The sequence below is a fragment of the Netta rufina genome (genome assembly GCF_964035555.1).
Source record: "Netta rufina genome assembly, chromosome: 1".
Taxonomy (NCBI): Eukaryota; Metazoa; Chordata; class Aves; order Anseriformes; family Anatidae; genus Netta; species Netta rufina.
Genome location: NC_140123.1, coordinates 62,301,853 through 62,327,642, shown reverse-complemented (window position 1 = coordinate 62,327,642; position 25,790 = coordinate 62,301,853). Strand labels below are relative to the sequence as shown.

Here is a 25,790-nt window from a genome sequence, read left to right as displayed (position 1 = left end):
TCCATGCTAATACATTGCAAATGTAAAGTTTTAATTTGACTGAACATCGTAACTCATTGGTGTTTTATTATAGCGGTAACACTGCTATAAAGGTTCAGACTCACATTCTAAATTATGCTGGAATCTAGGTTGCAAATTCAAATTCTTTCAAAAAACTGCCTTTGCTGATGAAACTACTCATCTGAGATCCTGGTTAAGAGGCAGATTTACATGTAAAGTTTTAACACAATTTACATTCTTGTAACAGTTGTGTTTCATACTTTTTTTTTTTTTTCCAAATCTTTCACTTATCCTTCCTCCTTTACAGCACTTACGTTCAACCCAGGATAATTTTTTTTAGGTTTAACTTGCCATATGCATGATACCTTACAAAACTCTGGACTCATTCATTGTGTTTGTTTTTTAATGATATAATATGCATCACTCAAAGCACAATGCTTTTTTCTTGAATTATGCATGATTAAGTCCAGAAAGGTGACAAAACAGTGTCAAAGAATAGCTGATGCTAACATACAACCTACAAATCAGGATTATTGGGATTTGGGAAAGACTATAGATACACTGGTTCCTATTTAGCACATTCTAGCCAGTAAGTTAATCAAAGTCTTATGGATTAGGGCTGGATTTTAGAAAACAGTAGTTTTAATGTCTTATAAAGACATTAAAAAATCCTGATCACACTAAAAGCACAACAACAACTGAAAAAAACAAAAACAAAAACAACACACTAGTTTTGCTTTTCTTCATGCATTCATACAACTTCCATGTTAAAGTGTTTTTCAATGTGATCCTGCTTCATGTATGTTCCTCAACTGACACATTTAACCTGTGCTTCACTTGACAGTGTTAACAATACTGTTGCTTATTTTCTCTTTTTAATATAAATTATGAAGATTAATGTTTCAATGATAGGGACTGTACACTTTTATTTTGAATCTGTGAGCCAGATCTTCAGTTTATATCTATTTCTACTGTTTTTTGTTGTTGTGTTGTTTTTTAGTTTACTACCTACACTGGTTTTCTTGTACTTTTGAACTGATCTGACCATAGATGTTATTGAATTAGAACTGCAAAATTCAGGTCTGATCCTTCAAATCCTTTTGTTTTCAGAAAGTTCAGATTAAATAAGAAATCAGTTAATTATTAACTTTCTGAATAAGAAACTGAAAGCAGTATGTTTTTGGATACAAATTTGGCAGCAGTGGGAATTAGGAGGTGTGGGAGGTATTCCTGTTTCTGCTGCTATTTATCTCCTGCTTCCTGGTACAGTTTAAATCCCCACCAGGTCCTCTGGCAACAGTTCAGAGGACAGCATGTACCAGTATGTCCACTCTATTCTGCAAACAAAAAATATATGAATGTGAACCTTTTCATGCCACTTGCCATAGAGGTTAGAGTTTAGTTTAATAAACTGTTTAGTTTTACAGTATAGAATTAGTCATATGTGTCAATAACTCTTAGTCAATACAGGTAGAAGAGAAACATCATGTATTAAGAAAAATGAGTTGCATGTTGTAAAATGGGACACTGGGATGGGACACCTGACTTCAGGTAGAGAATAGACGTGTAGCAGATCCCACCCACGGGGGAATCAAGTGATGAATCTGATTTAGTTGCCTGTTAAGGTGCTCGAATGAACACCTGGATTTGTGCCTGTTGCAGTCATACATAGTATCGTTGGAAGTTACTAAAGCTGTACTGGTCAAACCGAGTGCTGAACTAGCCAAATTTCAGCAAATGCATCTTAAACTGCAATGCTACTGTAGTGCAACCAAAACTAGGCTTACTGGCTTTCTGCTGCCACCTACTGCACAAATAGCTGGTTTAATTAATGGTTCTGAAGCATCTGATTTTCAGAGCTTCTACCTTTGTGATTGGAACCACATGTTGTCTGTGCCTCTCCACGGCCCTCTTCCCTCCTGTCTCTTCGCAGCCAGGTTCATCCAGCTCCAGCAACACACTGTTATATCAGAATGACAGTGTGTTGCAGACACATTGCAGTCAATTTCTCAGGATACAAGACAGGAAAGTGCTGAAGGGAATTCATTTAGTGTAATAAACTAATTACACACAAAAAGCTAAATACAGAGAGAAGATGGAAGAAAGAGGGCATATTTCATATTTTTAAATTAAATGTAGTGTTTTGAACATGCTCTTCTTAAAATATTTGCTGTGACCATGAAGATGTCACATGGAAATGCATTAGTCTGAGCCCATGTCTTACCCCTTCCATTTACAACTCCCACTATTCTGTCAGCACTTATTTTTTCCCAAGCTATTTTATTTTAAGTTCTGTACAGAAAATAAAATTTTAAGGAATTTGTTAAACTCCAAGCTAAAAAGTAATTTTTTTTTTTTTTTTATTTTATTTTTTCTTTCTTCCAGTTACTGGTCTCAAATCAATCTCACTGATGTTTTTTGAAATATATTCCTGTTTATTTCCTCTCTTACTACTGCTTTACTATTTTCTTGCAGGTAAACTGTGTCTTGGAAGCCTTTGGACATGCTAAGACACCCCTGAATGATTTTTCTAGCTGTTTTATAAAATATTTTGAGCTACAGTTTTGTGAGAAGAAAAAAACATTAATTGCAGGTAAGTGTTATTTAAAACATGTGCTGATTTTATTTTGATACTACCCACAGACGATGTCAAGAGGTTCCAATGTGCCAAACATACAGGCAACAATGGACTTAAAGTGCGCGAAAGACGCAAGGGAGCTTTATGGAGTGTCAGAGGAACGTGATTCATAACATGTAAATTCACAGATCCCTCAGAGTAGTTGTTAGGAGGGAGATTAGGAGGGAGAAAAATGCTCTGTGCAACCACCAGGTGGCAGAGAAACACAAGAAAAAAACCTTGACCACGGCTGATTCGTCTTTCATTGCCCAGGAAATCGTATTTCCCTTTATTCCTGAGATTAACAAACTGTGACAGCTGTGTATTGCTTTATTATCAGATAAAAGAAACAAAGAGATTACTTTTTGCATTTACAACTAGTATTTTTTTGGGTATTTTAAGTGTTGCTTAAACAAGTGATAATCTTAGCTGTTTAGGGCAAACAAAAAAACAGGTATTCTCTGTAATACCAAAATAAGAAGTTATTAATTATAGCTTTGAGCTTCCTCTGAAGGAACTAGGAGTCATGTTCATGTTTCTTCTAATTAGAGGTAAAATAGTGTAAAGTTATTGACTGCTTTTACTATAAGTGGGAGTCTGCTAAATTCCCAGCAACAGTTCATTACTGATGAAAACGAATATTGGGCAAAACTTCAGTGGATTCTGAAAATTCTGATCATCAGAGCCAGTCGGGGAGCACTTTCATTTCTGGTTCGTGTCACCACGCAGCTTTGCCATTCATCCTTCTGAATGGCGAAGCTGCGTGGTGACACAATTTGATTCAAGTAACTTAGTTTTCATTAGATGAACATTTCCAAAAGTGCTTCATTTAAATAAATAAAAAAAATATTAATATGTTTATACTTTCAGAAGATGTTCTGAAAAAAAATTATTTGGAATTATTTCATAATGGTAATTAGAATTTATTTTCGCAAGGGAGTTCACTGTACCCTAGCAAATAACAGTGAAAATACTGCTGTGGGAAAAAAATCAGTACCACTTTTTTTTTTTCTGTTTTGCTTTATGATAAAGATAGGTTATTTAGAAAGAAAATGTAGAATTAAACAGTGGGATTTCTTTTCATTAATCAGCTGTTGCTTGATTAAAATAAAGGATGTAAACATCAGAATGGACTAAATAGCATCTGAATTGAGCTTGTAAAAATGTTCAATCCCTAAAACTAACATTTAAAAAATTCTATTTATTGTACATATTTTAGTAGAGTCAATGGAGTTACCACTTTGGACTATATTTATTTCTTGAGTGATCTGCTACTAAACAGTTTGTTTTCCTTTCATTGATCCATATGTGGCTTGTGCAATTTTATTCTGCTCTAAAACCAGAATGATAGTTTTTCTATGGATTTTCTGTGTTCTGCGTTAACATATTTCAGTGTATGAGCATTTCAGAATAATAGCTTGCTTAGTTTTCACAGCACTTCTGACCTTAAATTGTGTCATTCAGTTCCTCAGATGAGGATAACATAGAAGCTTCAAGGTCACATATTCCCAAAATTCTTGGGCATCTTGCTTGAGATTTCACGGACCTGATTTTTCAAGCAGATTTACCTATACTCACCAGTTTAATTCACAGCCTTTGTCTGTGAAGGATATAAATGTGGAAGCTGCTAACCAGGCTCTGATGTCAGTTTTCTGGCACACTGATGCTGTGTTTTTATCACTTTGAAACTATAGGTATAAAATAAGAAAAACTGGGGTTGAGTCAAGTCCATTAACAAATATAAACGATTGACTTATCTGCCCAGCCATCCTCCAAATATTTAGGGACTGAGTCATTTACTTTTAACAAAACTTAGATAGCCAAAAGTTCCAAAATTTAAAGTCAAGAGTGAGAAGTTCCAGTACAGCAGAAAAAGTTTTGTATATTTTTTGAAGTACGTGTATGCTGTTTGATTTGCATTGTAGATATTACTTTTTCTAGGCCACTGCTAAGTGAAATTAAGTGAAAATAAATGAAATTGTCCCTGATTTTTACCACCATAAATGAGAAAAGAATCTGGTGCATTGTCTGGTTTGAATCCTACCCAACAATTCTGTGTATCTATTTGAAAGATCATTTGAAGCAGTGTTTACTGTCTTACACTGTTTAAGCATGAATGAAGAGTGTAAATATGCAGAGCACCTGATTCTGCTGAGATATGACTTTATAACTCATTTAGGCAAACTGGGCTAAATATGTCTGGTTTGTAAACAAAACTTCAAGTGACACTAGGCTGCCTCCAACAAAGGGGTTAGGCTGTTGAAACTCTTTAAAACAGAGAGAGCTTCAAGGGGAGAGATCCAAAACAATGTACTTAGGAAGAGGCATGCAGAATATATATGTACATTTTTATTATAGAGGACAAGTTGAAAGTAGCTTTCCTTGTATTTTAAGTGGAACTGGATGAAGTTATTGACAGTGTTTTTTTTTTTTTTTTTTTTTTTTTTTTTTTTGTGCTGAAGTTCTTTCATGCCTAGGCCCTGGAAATACTCTGTCTGACTTTTGTCACATAAGGCTTATTCTTGTATTCTTGTAGCAGGAAGTCCAAAATAGCCATAGAACAGAAATGGTGATCGTAGTTTTCATCTACAGGCTGGATTTGGTCTTTATTACAAACTGGTTCATTACCACAAGATTTGAATACAAGGGTATTCTCTTGAGTGTGATTCTACTGTAAGCCAGTACAAACATCTGTAGAGGTTTTATGTGTCTCCTCTGACCCTTGTTTCTCAGTGTTAAGTTGAAATGAGAGTTTTCAGGTGATAAGTGGCTTAGTGGTCAGCTACCTTTCATTGCTTTAGTCCAAACAAGTGGAAATAACCCAGATTAAGTCATTGTTCATTGTGACTGAATAAGGTAAGGCAGTGGGAACTAGTAAAAAGTGCATAAATATATTAGAACAAAATCAGAATAACCTACAGACCAGTAGTTAAATTAAGTTTTTAAAATAAACTCATACATAGCAGAACTCAAAGACTGACCTTCTGCCAAAAAAAACACAATCCTTTGCAGATGATGCTTCATATCAACAGCCTAGTAGTGACAGTCTGATTATATAACTATTTCTAGAATTAAAATTAATGCATTTTGTTTTTATTTAGAAAGAATGAAGATAAATGATATTTCATGTAAGTTGACGTAAGTTCTGAGATGAAAGGCAAGGCTTTTATCAGTTTCCTCAGGCATCTAATAAGGTTAGGAAAAGAAAATCAAGCCCGAGAAACTTGTTCTTCAATTTTTCCAACCTTGCTTTTCTTAGTCCTCACATTTTGAAAAGCAAAGTGATGTGTTTTTTGTTGATGGTGGTTTTTAAGTTGCACTATAATGGAAGGATGTAACTTGAGTTGCAAAAAGAAGCAGAATGTATATTGGCCTGCCTGTGTTACAAACATTTTTGCTCACTTAAAAAAAAAAAAAAAAAAAGTTTCAGACTTTAATTTCCTTTTTTTCTTTTTTCTTTTTTTTTTTTTAATTTAAGAAAGACTGCAGCCGACTAAGGTCTAAGATGTATTTCTATACTGTGTTTCAGCTAAGAACTTTGAAATGTTTCGTCTTTACCAATTGTTGTGTTTAGGACTGCAAGGTTTTTGAGAGTTTCAGAGAATGCATAGCTCGAAGATTTCACTGGCCACACTTTCAGGGTCTGCTTGCTGACTCTGTAACAGCTCCGTAGATCAACTGGTTTGTTAGAGGAAGTACAAATGTCTTTGTGCCTGTAAGCACAGCTAACATTGCACAAACATAACAGACTCTGCTCTGGAACTCTATTATTTTTTCCTTTTATTTCATATATAGATTAAAGAACATATTTCTGTTTGTAGAAAAGCCATATTACTGTGATAGTTTTCTTTATGAATTACTTTAACTCAAAGTGTTGCTGTGCTTGTTTTTTGCTGATCAGAGACTTGGCAGTTCTTAACAAATCTTCCTATTGCTGGAGATGCTTACTGAGATGAACTGTATTTAGTCTTATTAAAGTGGGTGACTTGAAGTAGCTGAAAAGGGCTGAATTAATTTGTGTCAACTAAATAAGTGGTGTTGCCCATCATTAAAGTTAAATGTATTAATTAATTAGATAGATGATCTCCAGTACAATTTTTCTTGTTTTTATTAATCAGTGAAGGTTAAAAATACCTGAGTGTGATAGTTATGAAAGCCTTAGAGGAGATCTCTGCAAAGAAGAAAGTGATTAAAGATTAGTAATGGCTTCTTTTCAAGTTAATTGATGGTAGGGTTAGTTTTACAAAGTAAGTTGCAAGCAGAATAAAGATGGAAGACAGGTTCATCTATCCTGTTTTACCCCGTTGAAATGGCAGCCAGGTAATGATTGATCCTGATCAAAGTGTGTGTCTGGGCCAGCCTTGCCATGATAGGTTAAGATTGTATTGCTTCAATTTGCAATGTGCTGCAAAGTTACTGGAGGCAGAAACATATCTTGCTACCAACATAATGATTTCCCAAGCGTGTCCTTTTACTTCTAGCATAGTTCTTTTTTTTTCATAGTGCAGCAACTGAGGGTTAACTGGCTGATACATAATTTCTCATAATATAGACTCCGTAATAACAGTAATTTCCTTTTTTTTTTTTTTTTTTTTTTTTTTTTTGTAAGATGATTAAATGGGGACAGCTCAGGTCTCCTTGGTTCAGCAAGCCAGCTGTACAGCTCTGCTGTGTCAGTGCTACTGTCTCTTCCGTAGCTAGAACAATGTGTCTGTCAGCACATGTTAGGCCATGCCTGTACCCTTAAATAAAAGAAAGGGTGGAAAGTCACCCTGGGTGGTGTACAACTGATCTTCTGCACTACTTTACTGGTGTCTGTCTGGGATGGTTTGACTTGTGTGGAGTAGTGCTTCATGAGACAGTGCATGGTTATATGTATTTCAGGGACAGCACTTACCTGCTGAGACCATTCTCAAAACAATATGTTCAAGATTCATTGGTTTTATTTCCCTCCATATTACACAGTCTTTCAACACTATTCTCACAGGGCACATTCCCTCATACACATAACTTCAAATATCTTCAAGTTTACAGTGTTTCATTTAACAGTATAGACAGAGATGTAGAGCTCTCCAGAAGATAAGAAGGTGAAAAATTGAAAGTGAAAAGTAAAATCTAATTACCAGACAAATACAGATGGTATAGCAATAACCAAGCTAGCTGTGGATACTAGCAGCTGTGTGGTGACAGAAGTGTGACATTCTGGCTTTGGTCTTAGCCTTTTGGCTAATGTGGCTACCATGCTTCTGATAGACACACAGAGATCTAGCCTATATAACTTTACTCAGTGTTGCACTGAGCAATGCCATTAAACTTTAATGCCTGACTCCAAAGCTGTTTTTGAAAATACAGTTTCAATGGTCCCCATCTTTAGAAATCTTTAAATTCACTCTGCCTTCAAACTTCAAGTGTCTCAGGCATTTTAAGTTGTGCTTCTTGATATGCCTAGAAATGCAACAGTTTTGACTGCACTGAATAATTCAGTGCTATTTTATGCTTAATCCCAGTTTGCTTCAAAAAAGGAAAAACAAAAAAGAATTGAGAAAGTTAGTGGCTCAAAAATGGTATGCATTTAGAGAACATATCTATTGTGCATCTACAGGATCCATATACCTGTATTTATGTCATTGAATCTGCAACAACTACGTGTTGAGTTGGTCATCATCCAGACTGTGGGAAGTTATGGTTTAATATCCCTCTCTGCTCAAAGGGTTTCAAAAATATAGCTCTTCTGTTGCTGAGAAGTACAGTTTAAACTCCACAACCTTTTCCAGGGTAAGGATGCTCACATAAGGATGCTAAGACACTGTGAAAGCTCTGCCATGTTGTGGAGATTGAAAAACATGAAGCTGCAACATAATGTACTATATCTGAGTTGGGGAGGTCTCAGTTGTGTACGGAGGGACCGGACCTGTGTGTGGTCTTTGCACCATAGCTAGTGTTTTACATTAAAGAGTGATGAGATACAGTTTACAAGCAGCATGTAAGTGGGAACTGGAGTCAGGTCTGTGCTCAGAGGGCTTTGACCACTAGGTATGTTTAAGCTTTCCCTTCTTTTCTTTAGCCTGCTGTACCTGGGAACTGCATAGTATCGTACACTCAGTGGAGGGCTGAAGAGTAACCTGCCCAAAAAAGTGAACCTCTCTCTGTCTCCTCCACATATACCTCTAAAATGCCTTTTACCTGGTAAAGTAGGCAAATAGATCTAGGTGGCCAATATTACCTATGCTTTCGTGCTGTGCCTATTTCACGAACCTTAGTGGTCATGAAGTTTGAAGTTATGTATGATCCTTTAATCAGAATATCCATAGGCAAATCATGGTCAAGTTCTTCCTCCTTCCCCTTCTTCACAGATATGCTGATTCATGTGGCTTTTTATGTGGCAAGCTCTCATAGCGCTTCTGAGATTCCGCTGTTTCCCCAAGTACTGGTTAGTGAGGTTGTTGGTAACCATACGATTTATCTCATAGTGATCTAGAAGTAACCATCTAGAAGTTAGGTAGTCAATCTAAACTACTAATCCAAGCATTTTTGAGTGCCCACAGAGAAGGAGGATATAGTTGCTTGGGCAGTTTTTTCTAGGACATCTTGAATCTTTCTTGCATCTTTCTCTCTCCATGAAGAGGGAGCTTGGAATAGATGCCAATTCTCAGATGGCTACCCTTTGGTAGATGACTAATAGTTTGTCTCTTAGAAAGTCTTGCCAAATATGACAACTGGTTCCTTAAGCAAACAAAACAGACTATAAATCAACATCATTATCTTTAAAAATAAAAGAAACACATTTGTTCCACAAATGTTAGTTGAATTGGGGTTTTATATGTGATTTATAGAGAAAACCATAGTTGTATGAATGGTAATATTTTTAATATTATGCTTACTTCAGACTGCTTTATAGAAAGATTTTCTATTTGTCAGTGTTGCAGTGTTGAATGGTTTAAAATATATGAGTTTAGAGCAATCAATATAATGATAAATTTATTTGTTTGTTTCTTAATCAGCTAGGATTTATACATACATGTTGGAGAAGTCTCGTGTCATTATGCAACCTCTCAACCAGAGTAATTTTCATGTTTTTTACTTGATGATGGATGGTCTGTCTGCTGAAGAAAAATACGCTCTGTACCTCAGTAATTTGTCTGCACACAGGTAGGAAAACAACTTTATATTTAGTATTAATATTTTTCTTATTTTAATGCCTGTGATCTGCTGAGGTCCTTCCTCAAGTAGTTAACTTTTCTGTCCTAACTCTTCAATGTTATTTAGTAAGTTATTTAAACTAAAAAGTAGTTATTTTAACTAAAAAAGTAAAAAGTTAAAAGTATCTATTTTAACTAAAAAAAGTAAAAAGTTAAAAGTAGTTATTTTAACTAAAGTAATTTAGTACTGAGTCTGTGCTAACAAGGATTTCATTCTTAAATGACTCTCTTAAAAAGTCAGTCGTATGTCTACTAGGATTATTACCTTAAAGGAGAAAGAGAAAAAAAAAATGAGGCTTTCATTTTGGAATGAAAGCATATTCCCAAGTTAGATTATTTGCCTTTCTTTCTTCAGTCTTTCCTAGGTGATTCCTAAGCAATATCACTAAAATGAGAGAAGCCTAGTTGGCATTAATGGTCTTCCCTTAAATTGGTTAAGTTTATAATGAGTGCAATGAGTAACTATAAAATGACCAATAGTAATTAAAATGATTTAAACTGAGTGTTTTCAGTTTTTTGTATCTGCATGTTTTTCCCATGGATTTCTCTCTCAACCTTTTTGTCTGGCTAATACCTGCATAAAGCAGTACTTCTCAAGTTTGGGCCTGTAAAGAGAAAGACACAGCATTCATTTTTGTGCAGGAATACTTACTTGATTTTGATTGTCTTAAACAGAAATCTTTATGCTACCATTGTATGGTAATGTTTTAACCTGTTAACACATTTCATATTATACAAAATAGAACAAAGCACTAACTTTGAAGTAACCTGAGGCTAAATTGCTTTACCAAAAGCTTTCAAAAGGAGTGTGTGTGGGAGAAGAGTTAAATTCTGTTTAAAATCCTTTGAAGACCACAAGGATTCTCAACTCCTGATCATTAATTTATTGCTCTTTTATCAAATGTTGTTTGGATTCCCTCAGTTTATTCAGAAAATGGAACAGTTTGAAGTCATTTTGCAAGAAGCTCCAACAGGAAAGAACATAGCAAAAACCTGAATAATTATATTCACATGAACAAAGAGTTATCTGATAAGATAACTGATAAGCATCCAAAAAGAACAAAATAGCATTTCTAAATAGTTGTCTGTATGTGCCAAAAGTTTTAGAAGTAATTTATGGCTGAATATTTGCATAAAGCTGCTTTTATCAATAAAGCTTTGCTTTGGCTACATAGAATAGGTTGTATCTTTCATGATTGAGAGTTTGGGCCATGTATTTCTTTCCTATACTCCTGAGTATAGGAGTTCAGTGGCACAGGTTTTTCTTGGTTGATGGAGTTAAACTAGGGGTAAGTTTGTACAGCATCAAATTCATACAAGAATTGGGAAGGCAGAATTTGGCTTTTGTTAGTAATTCAAGATTTCTGGCTTAGTCAAATTTTTATGAGATCATATCATTCTGGTAACATCAATAAATGAATTTGTTATGTTTTCTTTAAACAAGTGTAATCTTGACTCTACTATCAAATTTAATCAGATAACAGCCGCTTTGAAACTATAGGTGGTTCATAACCAACTCGTTTCTGATAATTTTTCTGTTCCTTTTTATATTGTTTGAAGTTGCACCTTAAAGTAGAAGATTAAACAGTCTTAATAAATAATGTCTATTAAGATCACAAGATACCCCTGTTTCTTCATTGTTTGCTTAAGCCATTATAATATGAGAAACCAGATGTAGCATTGATTCCTTATTCTCTTTTTAAATGAAAGTACCTGAAAGAGTTGTAGCAGTATTGTTGATAGTGGTTATTTTTATGCTTGGTGCTGTAAAAGGTGAGAGGTAGTTCATGTGCTAAACAGTTTACAGTCCTGCATTAAGAGTCACTGTAAATAATAAAAAGGGGAAACCCCTCCCCTTTAGAGTCACTAAGAGTTTCAGTAAGGCTGGAGTTTCACCCCAATCTGTAGGGCAGTTATTAGGTTGTACTTCTGCAGTGCTTGATGCTGTCCAGGGAGGGATATTGAGTTTAGAAACTTCAAGGCATGTGCTTGCAAACATAACAACTGTTGGGCAGCTTGTGAAAATCAGGAGTGGGCCACTTTTTTTTTGGAGGCTATATATAGCTGGGGTCTTGGAACAGCAAGCCACATAAACCTTCGTAGGGAGGGACCAGAATGAATACGTCTCCCACTGTATCTGCATGTGGATCATGGTGAATAAGGACAGAAACAATTTCTGAAAGGTAAGATCATTTTCAAGATTGAACAGGGGGAGCACATCAGATAAAGAGAGAGTCTCAAAAGGGCAAGTCAAGGCTTTTTGCTTCACAACAATTACTCCCCTGCATTCATTTCATTCAGAATCTGATTTTATCAGTAGATACTTGATTGAAATTTCCAAAATTTCTCCTAACTTTGTGTGTTTCAAACGAACTTCAGAATTTTATTTTGCTGATGGTATGTAATACAAGAGAGACGAGAGACTAGAGATTTATACCTATATTCTTGATTTGCTCTTTTTTTTTTTTTTTTTTTTTCTTTTGCCTGGGTGCAGATACAATCCCATTACAGTAAGCATTGGTTTTCTGGCACGTGAAGCTTAGCTTCATAGTTACAGTATGTGCTACCTTAGTGATAAATCTTGCAATCAAAGTGAAAGAAAGCAAAGTAGAGAAGTGACAATGGTGACAGATCAGTTTCTAAATTGTCTTTATGACAAAGAAATGGAGCTAAACAGAGATCACAAAGACAAAAAAAAAAAAAAAAGTGGGAAAAATTTTACAGAAAAATATTGAGAGATCTGGTTTTACTTTTGGGGGCCAATTGTTTCATATTAGCACTGATATCCCAAAGCTATAGTGTATGTATAAAAACAAAAGAATGTCTTTGTATAGCAGGTATAAGTAATATACTCAAATATGCTGTCATTAAAAATCATGTCATTACGTTTGTGTATGCATATTAGAGACATAACTTAAGGCTACTTAGTTACAGAAAATTGTTTCAGAAAAGATAGTTCAGCCTGATATTCACCATTTTTGGTTTAAAGAAGGTTGCTAGTTATCCTAACTGATTGTACTGTTGTGGCTTCTGGTAGGCAAACTCATGCAATGCTCTCAGCACTGCAGGTTGATACAGACAAAAGGATATTTTTTAGTCCTCCCTTGTAATGTCAGATCTTTGTCACCCTAGATTTATAGGTTGAAATATGCTGTTTGCAAGTGAACTGTATCTGTAAAAATAAATAGTGTCAGGCTGGGGAAAATGTAAATGCACACATTCATGCAGAAGCTGGACTGTGGTCAGGGACTACATTTTGTGTTTGTAGTTCAGGCTGCTATTCCCAGGCATGTAAAACTTTCCTTCTGCTCACAGAAGAATGTACACTGCAGTGTGTGCTCTGCCTGTGATATTTCCCTCACCCCCTAAAAGCAAGGAAATTCATATGCCACAATAGCTGTAGATAGTTCACAGAACTGATTTTTTTTTTTATGTTTTTTCAGTGCTGGTCCCTGTCCACTCTCAAAAAGAAACCTTTCCATTAATTTAATGTATAAAGTAGTAATTTTAGTGAAGTGATTGAATTCTGAATGTAAGTTGATCAGGATATTTTTGCTTGACCACTGAGGAAATCACCTCCCATTCTAAATGGTAAAGTCTGGTTTTCACAAAGGAGTTGGAGAAAACAGTAAGGTAAAGTGACTGGTATAGAAAAGATCCCAGTATACATTTTTCCAGAGACATTATGTGCAAAGCCTTAAATTTGATTTTTGTGTGTGTGTGTTTCCAGGCATCATCTTTTCTAACAAGCACTTATACAATGTGTACAAAATGGTGATTATTCATTACCATCCACGTGGATCCCCACTCTGCCTTTCCCTCACACACGAGAGCTCAAGATGAGAGTTTTCAAGATAGTGAGTGGCCGCGTAATCCAACTTTTTCCAGTTCAGCGTACTAGGGAGGCAGCCTTTGTTTTCTAACTGCTATAAAGACAGGATGACATTACATGTTTCCATGTCTTCTCTATTTTCTCTATTTCTTCTCCTTACCCCTTTTCCTCTGGATACCTTTTTGTTTGTTTGTTTCCAACTGTTTGTTTAGTTTCTTGTTTAAAATGCAAAAGAGAGAATATACCTTCTGTTTTGTGTGTCAGTGTTGTTTGTCTACAAATGTAGCTGTGGCAGTCTAATTACATAAGGCAAATTCATAGAGAAAGGTTATTTTTTAATTAGTTCCACATAGCTGGAAAAATAGATGCTTTAGGGTTGTTCCAATCCTCTGATGTGCCATGCTTTTTCCTCGTATTTAAGCATGATAGGTCACTTTTTTTTTTGCTCACAGATATTTACTTTGATTTAAACACTCAATACCCCCACGAAGTCCAGCTGCATCCTTAAAAATTCACAAATATAGTTATGCAATGCCATTTTGATCCCTTTACTTCATAAGTTACCTGTTGCTGTTATCTGTGCCTGATGACTAGAGGGAAATCTGAACAAGTGTTAGACCTGCCTTACAAGATTGTTTGGATCTAAATACTGTGAATGACATTACTAAATTTTGGAGGGTTGCATCAGATTTTCCCACATGTAGCAGTTCTGCTTGATTAATAACTTCCATATGAAGTGCCAAGTTACATCACCTTACCAAAGTGCTGTTAGAGTTTGTGTGATGGAGATAGCTTTCAACATAAGTTACTTGTACCCAAATCCTCACTCTCACCCCAATAAAGTTCAGCATTGAGGATCTGTGAGCTGCACTGGTGAGGATTGATGTGTTTTGTTTTTTTTTTTTGTTTTTTTTTTTTTTGACAGAATAAAGCTCCAGGCAGTCAGAAAAGTGGCATTTATTGTATTTAAATGAAGGAGGAAGGTAAAGATGAGACTCAGAGGTTCCTTGTCTGTCTTTCACTTTTCCATTGCAAATGTATGGGCACGGGAGGGAAGACAAGCTGTGACAGGAGATGTTAAGCTTATCATCCCTGCAGCTGCATGGCCATAAGGGTCATTTTTTCTCTGGCCATAGCCCCTTTCTAATTCTTCAGTGCAAATAAAGAAAGTTCTACTTATCTTTAAATGTCATTTCTTCTCAAGCACATCCATGGAAAACATACAGGGGAGACTTTTGAACCTTAAAATCATTCCCAAATAATAGATACAGTTTTTCTTTGCCTTCTTTGAGTTCTCTGTCTCTAGTGGTATTTTCAGGATTTAGTCAATTCCATGTAATGGCCAGAGAGGAGCCGAGGTAGGTGCTGTCCTGTGTGGGCAGAGGATCTGGGGGTAGCAGTGGGATAGGACCCTCACCAGCCAGCACAGATCTTCAGCACCCACCAAGTCCAGAGATGGGCCACTGGGGTCAGATGCTGGTGACCAGAATGGCTGGGCAGGGTCATAGGAATGGCAATGGGCCAAGGCCAGGCTGGGATGTCAGCACACAGATGGGTTGGGGAGGTCCGTGGCTGTGCACAGGCCTGGCTGACCACAGCTCAGGCCACAACCAAACTCAAAAGATGCTCCAGAGCCAAGGGGGGGTCTCAGCAAAGCTTCCTGCACAGCCCATAAACCTTTGAGGAGGCAGGTGGCATTCAAGGCCCTGACAGAAATGTGAAAGGTCCTTCATCAATTTTCAATTAGTGTTAATGAATATCTAATCTGCTTTCCCACATTATCAAAAATCAGCTAAACCTTCAGAAATCACTATTAATTGCTCACTTTTGCATATGTATATTTTCTTCAGTGTATGTATTTTCTTTTGTAAAATAAAATAATCCTATAAACTTGTAGTTAATTAACATTTTCAATATGTGGCAGCTGTTTTGGCAACTATTCAGCTAAAGATTTGAAGTTTGTCTTTCACCCCTAAGATTTTATTGCCATGGATCTTCTGGCCCTTAAGTTCCTAGTAAGAAAGTGTATGAAGAAGAGGAAAAACCTGAATCAGTCTCCCGCTTCTTTTTCCTTTCCCAACCTACTTTATAATCTTACATGAAGGCATATAGATAACTTATCACTGGATTCTACTGTCTTTATGCTCATCTTCCTGTACTTAACATTGACAACCCTACTAAAACACGAGCAAAGGACTTGAAATTTAGAAGTGCATCTGATGTTTTACAGAGGATAAGTAATTTTAAAGACTGAGTGACTATATATGAGTGGTTCTCAAAGGCAGTATCTTAAATTCATCATCTTGCCATTATCCTACTCCAACATATGTAATGAATGTTGATTAGAAAGTTAATTCTCAAATATTTATCCTGGAATTGTTCTAGGAAAAGTTTTTTTACCTTTCCTACAGTATCTCTGGAGCACTGAGAGAAAGTTATTCATCATTAGGTATCCAAGTTAAATTGAATATCATGTCTAATACAATTTAATTATTAAAAAAACAAATTCTGCTTGTAATCACTTTGCATTAACAGCTGAAGGGTTTAGAGGTGAAACATAGATTAATGTGAAAAAAGATTTTATGTTTTCTGCAGTTGTTAGAATTATTTTTAATGCATAAAGGTTCAAAGACATGTTTTTTCTTATATTTCAGGTGTCTTAAAGTAATATGCCCTGAATTTGTGTGTGCATTCACATATATAGGCATTTATTGGAAAAAAAGTATACTTAGTGAAAACTAGATTTTTATCCCATTTTTCTGTTTTTTGTTTGTTTGTTTTCCTGATAGTCTCTTCTCTTGTGAAAGGCCTCTTAAATTGTAAAAAAAAAATAAAAAATAATAATTAAAATAAATAATGTTCTGACTGAACAAATCCATACTTTTTGTTACTGTGCAAGTTTTTCTGTCCTAACTATATTGCGCATAGCAGAATTCTGTTCTCAAAAACAGCAAATTGCTGTTCTCAAAAAAGCTTGCATTTTAAGTACATGAGTACTTACAAGACAGTGCAGTGATACAGCACAAGCTGTGTATATTAGCATGCCTAGACTGCAAAGGACCATTGAGGTTTAAAGATTTTTCAAGTGTGCTTGATAAACTTTCTAACTAATGTGGTAATGGGAGAAGCCATGCCGTGAAAATCCAGTTTTGAACCCAGATTTCAAAACCTGAGGGAGTTAATCAGGAACTTTATTGTTCCATCAATGAAGATCTGATGTCCTTGAAGTTTTCATATGGTTGTGGATGATGCATTTAAAAATGCTTCAGAGTTGAAATCAATGCAGCAGCATCTATGATAAGGAGGCATGTAAGTTTAGAGCATACATGTACATGTATATACGTAGAGCAGCTGGAGAGAAAAATAAATTTGGTATATGTATTTCCACGGGTGATCGAGGGCTGTAGTAGCTACACAAATTTACAGGGAAGTTAATGACAATTGAAAATAAGAAATAATTAATTTGTGAAGACTAGCAAAATGCACTTATTTGATTTAACTTTTTTTTCTATTATTCACATTATTTGTAATATCTGCAATACTTGGCACATTATTTTGTGTAAGTTAATATGTATCCAAGCTAAATAAATGAAATTGTGTTTTCTCTCTGAAAAAAAAAAAAAAAAGTAACCATACTCAATAGCATTTCAGTTTTCACTGGCTGTCAAAAAGTAAGGATCTCAGATAGGGTTCAGTATCAGTAAATATTAAACCACTAATAGAATATAGTCTGCATTTTTTCATGAGAAAAGTATAAAAACTGGAGACAATGTTTTTAAGCTTCTTCTTTTTTTTCTGAAAATACTTAAGGATTTTTTTTTCTGTTATGAAGTGGAAGAGACCTTCACAGAAAGCACTGTGTATTCTTTTTCCAGAAGACGGATTCTTTACAAGGTTCTTAAATTAGACTTCCAAAATATGCAGCCTGGAGTATACATTATTGACTATCTCAATAGTAATTGAATAAAAAGTTTGCAATACTTTCCAGCTACCTGCAAGCTTGGATTGGCTTCGTTAATCTAATAATTGCAGGAACTTGAACAAATTAATGAGATAAGCTACGTTTTAAGATTTTTGTATTTCAGAAAACTATAGGAAAAAAAATCTATTTTTTTTACAGTGATTTTTTTGACCACTCTTAGTTCATGTTGTGTAGTCAACTTCATTAAGAAATAACACTTTTAAAGTGTTTGCGGTCTTAGTTATTTTTATTCTTTTTATCTCCTTTGCCTTCCTACACAGGGCTAAGGACTGCTTAAATCTTAATTCTAAGCCTCTGTACTCAGATGAAAAATTTGCACAACAAATGTGCCATTTTTGTTTTTCTTTTCTTTTTTTTTTTTTTTTTTTTTTTTTTTTTTTTTATGATCCCAGATGGGAGAAATCAAGTAAATTCTAATATTCAGGAAATGCTTTTCCCTAAAAAGCTGGGCCTCTTTGGTGTTTCATGCTGAAAAGACACAATTGTCATTCTTGAAAAGTGAAGTGTTGGGTTCTGCTTATGCTGAGGCAAGATTATTAACTCAGTAGGGAGGCTTAAGCCAGAGTTGGAAAATTTGGCATCACTGTATTCCCCTTAGTCCAATTATCCTCTTAACTTCAGTTGGAATTCTGCTGGAGTTTATTTTAGTACAAAAAGCGGATATGGACAGGTGAAGCCCTAAGTAAAATTAAAAACAGTTGCTTTTTTTTTTTTTTTTTTTTTTGATACATCATAGCAAGTAACAAAAATTATACATTTCAATCAGTTTACATCTTCACTGTATGAGTTAGTTCCATTTCAACTGTCCAGAGAAAAGCTGTAACTGTGAATGTTTGTTTTTTAACTATTGTCATACAATATTACTGTGGAAATTTGATTCACAATCAGTGGTACTATTTTAAGGACAAGTTTTGTAGAATCTGACCAAAATGAGGCAATTCCATTTACTTAGATTGCAGTGAGGTCTGACAGCTAAACTATACCAGCTGGTTATTAGAAAGCTAATGGAGAGAGGAAGCAGGTTTAAACTTGCTTCAGTGAGTTTTATATCTGGAATCATTTCAACATCAAAAGAGTTGTCTAAATCTTTCCTGTTGTTTTGGTTATTTGCTTTGCTTTGTTTATTTTATTTGTTGCATACCATCTATTCTTTCCCTCTTTACCTTGTATTTGTTCAATGATTTCTTTTTTTTTTTTGAGGTTGAACCTTCTCAACTGGATATGTAACATATGCCAGAAAAATGTGCTTTCACACTGCACTCTCTATTTTTCCCTGCCCCCTTATAACTTCACTCTCCACTTCCCCTTTATTTACACTGGTAGTATCATTTACCTCAGTACTCTTACCTTTTTCAGTTTTCCCGTGTCTTCATCATTAATACATATTTTCTGAGTAAACAGTGTTCATGGGATTATTGAACTTGTTTTATTCTTTTTCTTTCCCAGAAATGAACAGGAGTTGAACCAAAACGAACATTTTATCCCCCAGCTCTCTTTTTCTTGTCCTATTCCTTCTTTGAAATTCAGGCTCCATTAATCTCTTGGAGCATGATTTTCAAGCATCAATGTTCTTCTTTTCACTTCAAAGAAGGAAGGGTTGAGAGGCAATGCCAGTAAATGGCTGACGTATGTGATTTGTTATGCAGCATAGCAATAATCCTGACTAACGCACCTGGTTTTGTTGAGGTTGGACACCAGAAAATTTACTGTATGTTCTCTTAAAATATGTCTTCATGTTGTAAAGTGCTATTTATTAATCAGAAATAATTTTATTTGAATCCAATGAAATCTGAGCTTTTCATAGTGCGTGTTTTCTCCAGTATACCTGAGATTGAAAAATACAACAGAGTTTAACAAAATCAGGGGCATTTTTACATCTCTCCCCCCCCACCCCCCTCCCTTTAAAGAGTTACTCTGCGGTCTAATTTATCTAATTTTTCTTATTCTTGTACTTCACTTCTGTTGAGGTTAGCTTTCAGGCCAGTAAACTCTCAGATTTTAATGGAAATTAAGTGGAACGCTAAGCAGTCTATTAGTGTATTAGTGTACAGAACAAATTTCTCAGTGTGCTTTAGCAGGGCAGATATGATACCTGGACTGTATAGACTAAAACTGCTTCCCTAAAATTATCTCTTTATACTTTAATATTCAGCAAAAAGTGTCTGGTACTTGGTGTTAAATCAAAAATTATATCTTTCTGAAAATTTATTCAATTTCCTCTACCTTAAACCCCCTCTTTATATGAGATATTTATGGGTTGTTACATCCAATATATTTCTAGGAGGTATTGCAATTACAGAAGATGTAATCAGGATCATAGCTCAGGTTTTCAAAACAAAACTGAAATATTAATTTGTGTCATCTGCTTTATTTTGCAAATTAAGCATCTGTTTCTTACTCTGTTTGCAGATATGTAAACCTCATGCATAGTATACATCTATGTTATTAACTTTATTTCACAATATTTGTTTTGAGTATCTGGTTATGCAGTTGTTTTGGGTGGTTCATCTTGAATTTGGGTTAGTTGCATACATAAGAGCACACTTGCACTCTAATTACATGTCAAGATATCCAAAATATTATTTTTGATCTTGAAAGCAGAGGTATCTTAGCCTTGGATTTTGATGATTAATTTATTTATTCCAATTCTGACATTAGCTGTATATTATAGCATTACTGCTTTATTCTCAAAGGATCCTTTAAGAAAATATAGCTCCAATGATGGCTGGTAATCATTAATTTACATGAAATACAAGAATAATTTTTATTTAACAAAACAAAGGTAGTAAAATAAGTCTGAGACTTAGCTCAGTGTCTTTGTCTTAGGTCCCAAGTGGGCTTGTTATTTGTCTGGCTTTCAGAATAAATGCTATAGAAATTCTGCTTTGTTTGAGAGTGTAAATCTGAAACTCATACTCCTCTGGGTATTTTCCTTCATCTGATGTTAACAAACCCCTCTTCATTGTATTATTCTTCATACATATTGATTGAATAGTAGCAGAGGGTGTACAGCACTCCACTGGCAGACTCTCAGAGGTAAAGAAATCATTCATTATGATTACCTCTCTTTTCAACAATGTTTTTTCTCTCGCTCATAATTCTAACAAGCTGAATGTGTAGAACTAACAAGGTGTAAATGAACAAATGAGATGTGTTTTCAGGAATAAATTGTATTCATAAAGCAGTACAGTAAAGCTGAGGCACTCCTCCCTGCGTTTCTCTATTATCCTAATGGAACTCAGATATCTGGTAATCTTTGATATTTTACATTCTCTTGGTGTCAGTAAGCTGTTTGGAACAGAAAAAATAACATCAGACCGTATAAAACCACTTTGACTTTTGCCTTTTTAAAGCTGTAGCCTGTTTACTTCTGCATGTTTAGTTATAATCTACAAACTTGCATTCCTTCATTTGACTTGGCATGGGATCATTTGCTATTTCTTTGATTGAGAGAGGCTTTGTCTTTCTTGTCTCCGTTGGGGTTAGCATGATATGGAAACATGTGCAGAAAATAAGAGGAGAATAATCTGTCTGTGGCATGAAAGATAAAGAGTGGGAGGCAGGAAAAAATGAAATCTGTTCAATCCGAGAGAAAGAAACAAACTTGTAATTAAGAGCACTGAGAACTATAGGGTACATGTAAATCTACTGAAGACAGAACATACATCTGTCTTAGTTTTAGCAGAAAACTAAATGCACAATAAAACATTGTTTGGAATAAATTGCTTGAAATGGAGAAAGAAAAAAGCAAAATTTAATATAATATATACCAGATGACTTTCCAACTTGTTGTGAATTCTGTTGATGAATACCTTACACCTTAAAGTTTCTGGGCCGTGTTCAACCTTTTGTTAAAAAAGAAAAATCTCCAGAGATCTGTGGAAGTTTTATATATATATATATTTATATATATATCTTGAGGCTAAATTTGGTCCCCTGTTGAAGAAATTAAATGCTGACTGTTTAGGCAGCCCACCAGTATTTCACTTCAGAGTGAAAATGGATGTAGCTCCAAAAGATGAAATTGCTGTAGAAATCCTAGTTTAAAAGTAGATGTGATTACTCACTTATAAAAATGGCAGAGCAGCTCATTTGGCTTTTAGTTTAAGTACAAAATATGTCTCTGCACTTTACTAGGATGCTAATCGTCTCCTATGTGGGGGGAGATTCAGTGGATTCAGCTCCTGAAACCACTTAGCTATTACATTGCATAAATCTACAGCAATAATATAGTTCTGCAATTTATATTTCAAAAGTCACTCTTAAAATCATCCTGATACAATTACTGTAGATGAATTTCCAGTCAGAAATGGGTCATTTAAGAAATTGTTATTGGCATACGGCAGCCCCAGTCATTGAACGTGGCTCATCTCAACTTAATGTTAGATCGGAGAGAGATGATACCTCTCACTGTTGTTTGAGCTGGCTGCACATGCTGGGCTCCCTGAGCTAGCCTGAATTTTTTGACTTCACTGGAATAACTTCACTGTTACCGTTAGCGTTCTCCCTCTGGGAAGGTCAGAAAGGGTTGACCCAAAGTGTAGCCTGGTTGTCTTTCCTTATTCTTTTCATTAAGCATAGCTCAAAATCAGCTCTACACCGTTAAACCCGGTGGTGTCAGGTTGCTGGTAGTCACAGTTCCTTTTGATTCCTGCTGAAATCCTCAAATTGAGTTTTGTCATCCTAGATGTAGCTAAGTCTTGAGAATATGTTAATTGAGTGCTAACAACCAGAGGTTGTTAGGATCTCGGTTCTATACAGCTCCTAAAAATGGCAGCTCCATCAGTCCTGGCTTCTAAAATGATTTTATGCAGTGTAGTGCTGGACAGAAGAGTCCAGGAATGTCTTGTACTGCATTACCACCACGCAGGCGGTCTGTGGAGCTACTTTGTTCTGGGTGATGGTCTTCTCTCTCTCTCTCATTTACAACACATCTCTTTGAATCACAGTACAAAGTGCTGCTGCTGTGGCTCACTACAGTGCAACAAAAATCATATGAAACTTGATGTGCTCAGTGATTAATATCAAAGGTAAACAATATTGTTTCAAGTATAGTGTCAATATTTTTGAGTCACCTTTGATTGGCATTCAACAGATATAAAATAGTACTGTTTGGGAGGGATGCTTAATGATTTTCACATATATGCTAGTCTGTCTTAACAAGAGAGAGCTGCATTTTAAATATCTGAGCAAACAGAACTAAGGATCAGACGAGGAGACACACCAAGGAGAGCTGGGAATAGTTCAGAGGGCTTCAGGGAAGAAACATGGAGGCTCTGTGCTTCCTGACACATCATTTTGGTCTGTGACACATCTGTGCTGATAAGACCTCTGCTCATCTGATCTAAAGTTTCAGCATTTCTTGAAGAGTGGTAATATGGGTGAGAAAATTGTTAGAACAAATCTGATTTGAGCAAAGAATGTTGCAAATCGAGAAAGTCCTCTAAAATAAAGAACTTGGTAGAAAATTTCTGCTGACTAAGATGGTGGAAACAGGCAATGAAACAATGTACAAATACTTTTTGAGAAACAAACTGCATTTGTAATAGTCATTACAGAAAAGCAAAATTTCTGGCTTATGATGGATACTGGCACCTTCTAATTTGTACTTTAACCTTTATGAAATTTTAGCATTACCAGGCCATTAAATGGGTAAAAATCAGGTTACCGAGCTGGTATTGCAGCTTAATATTAAACTTACAAGCAATTGCAGTGTTTATTTTGACACTGGTATGCTGACGCCAGTTTCATGATCTGTTTTGTTACTACCCAAGATGAGGATTACAGTGCCAATTTCTTGAAGGAAAAAATCTGAGGCTTTTCACAGTAAAAAATGAATGATGAAAATGATAACATTAAACAGGAAAATTATTAATTCAGTAAAATAATTACTGGAAAACAATTGGGGGTTGTCCTATGTCATTAAATTCTTTCAGTAATTAATAGAACTCAGAAAATGTCTGTATAATCCTCCTTTGATATGTTTTTCTATTGAAATCACTGTTAGCTTGGGCTTTATTTTCTATCACTTTCCTGTCTAAAATACAGGTGGGTTAAAACTGCTAGTTTAAGAGATTTCACCTTTTTTTTTTTTTTTTCCCCTAATTTTTCCTAATGATTCTGAGCATTTGTGTTTTCTTCTGTGTAAGTCACCTGTCTTTGTTTCCAGGTGCAGCTGGAAAAATCAGATTCACTGTTAAGAGATGCATTTGTACGTTATTGTACTTTTCCCCTATTTCCATCTCAGTGATTACTTTCCCACTATATTTTAGTTGCCTTTAGGTAAACTTGATGTATTTCCAAGACTAAGTCCCCTGCTAAACAGGCCTTCTCAGCCACAGAACAATTAAGAGGAACGGAGTGAAGCACCATCCAATGAAATACATCCTATGGTGAACTTAACTTCAGGTATCTTACAGTGTTAGGTTGATTGTTAAGTCTAAACTAGAACAAGGAACATATTATCAAAATATGTGGTTCCATGGTTTATTGTGGAGCCTGTTTTTCCAACGTGCAATTCTTATCCATGCCAATATCTTCCCTTTCTAGCTTCATGCATATCTTAGAAAAAAACAAAGGGCTACTCTAAGGCATAATTCGTTCTGCTGTCATCTTCTGTGTTTCTTTTAAAATTTATTTTTGTTTTACTTTATTTTTATCCCATTTTGTTTCATTTTCAAGTGTATTTAGATACAAGCCTAGCTTCTCTATAGCACTAAATTGCAAAAAGTGCAAAACACAGTGTGATTTTAGCAGTAAGACTCAGCAGGAGAGACTTTGTCCTATTTGGATGCACGAGCCACAGAAGTAAGGAGGTAAATCTGCAATTTTTGGATTTGGGATGGTCATTTTCTTTTATACATTGTAAATTCAGTGTAGCATAAAGAACCTGCCCAGGTGCAGCCCTTCAATCAAGTCCTCAATGTGCTGCCTGTAAAATTTGCTTTAGGTTCACTGAGCATACGGTTTATTGGTCTCTAGCACTTTCTGTCTTACAAGAGGCAATGGGAGACAATCTGGGAGTTTCAATGTCAGAAGCAGTTCATTCACGAGTGTGACTGCACTGGTAGGGCCGAGAAGGTGGCAGAGGAGCACATACTTGCACGCACCCTGTTCCCGTCTTTGGCAGTTCTGCACTTGGGTGCCAGGGCAGGAAGGCTGGCAGCCCCTGCTGAGCAGGGGAGAGCAGCTGTGCCTTCACCGTAACTGAGCCCTGTGCTCAGGGTCGTGTAATTTTATGGCTTTTGGAGAAGTAGGAGCCTCACTAAAGACTGTGGATTGCTGGTTGCTAAATAGGTAACATATATAAACTCATACATACTTACTCCATTTAAAGTAGAAAAATGAATATTCTTGCTTTGTAAAATAAGTGGGTAAAGTTACGTACTTCACCAACTTATATTCATGTGTTGTATGAGGCTTTCATAACCCGTGAGAGGGAAATTGTTATTGATTATTTATATTATGCTCTATTAATGCCTCTTAAAAATGTCTTGTTCTTGTGTTAATAGCGTATGTATCTCAGTATTTCAGAAGGAACTGGTGACTTGAGTGACTTTCACTTTTTCTGTCCAAGTTAGGGATCTTACTGTTCAGAATTACTTGTTTAGGATACATACTTGAATACACACAGCCATGCCTGCATATACAGGAAGAAGAGGGCTTATTGTAAACAAGATGATATGACACTGATCCAGGGACTACAGTCAGCAGTTATATGAAATTGGTTTGAAGTGTATTAGCAATGTTTTAACTGGATAATGGTGCTTGTTACAAGCAGATACCAAAAGCACTTTTTGAATTGTAGATCTGATACTGTGGCTCTTAACCCAGTAAGCTTTATTTAATGAATCAGCATTAAAGAAGTAGCAAATGCTGGTGGAGAAATCCCTTGAGGCTCATAAACTACCTGGCAACTAGTGCCAAAGTAAGTCTGAACACAGGAGTACAAAATAACTCTTGGTTGTAGGAACAAAGTTCACACACAATTTCTGAAGCATTTCAGGACATGGATTAGACCAGTTTGCACTTGCATGCAGATTGACTTTATGTGTTCATCACTGCTCAATATTTGCTATTTTTTTATCTTTGTCATCATCACCACTATCATCGTCATCATCACGCTTGTTATTTAGTGTATATTCAACTTCAAAATTGTAC

General features: G+C 35.5%; 1 protein-coding gene across 1 annotated transcript in view; it reads left to right on the top strand.

Moving 5' to 3' along the window:
* The window catches only part of MYO16 (myosin XVI), a 283,087-nt gene that overhangs the window by 118,016 nt on the left and 139,281 nt on the right, over positions 1 to 25,790 (top strand). Inside the window, exons 14-15 of the mRNA XM_084292547.1 lie at positions 2,476 to 2,593; positions 9,619 to 9,766. Of these exons, the coding sequence (XP_084148673.1) occupies positions 2,476 to 2,593; positions 9,619 to 9,766 (266 nt within the window). The remainder of the gene's footprint in view (positions 1 to 2,475; positions 2,594 to 9,618; positions 9,767 to 25,790) is intronic.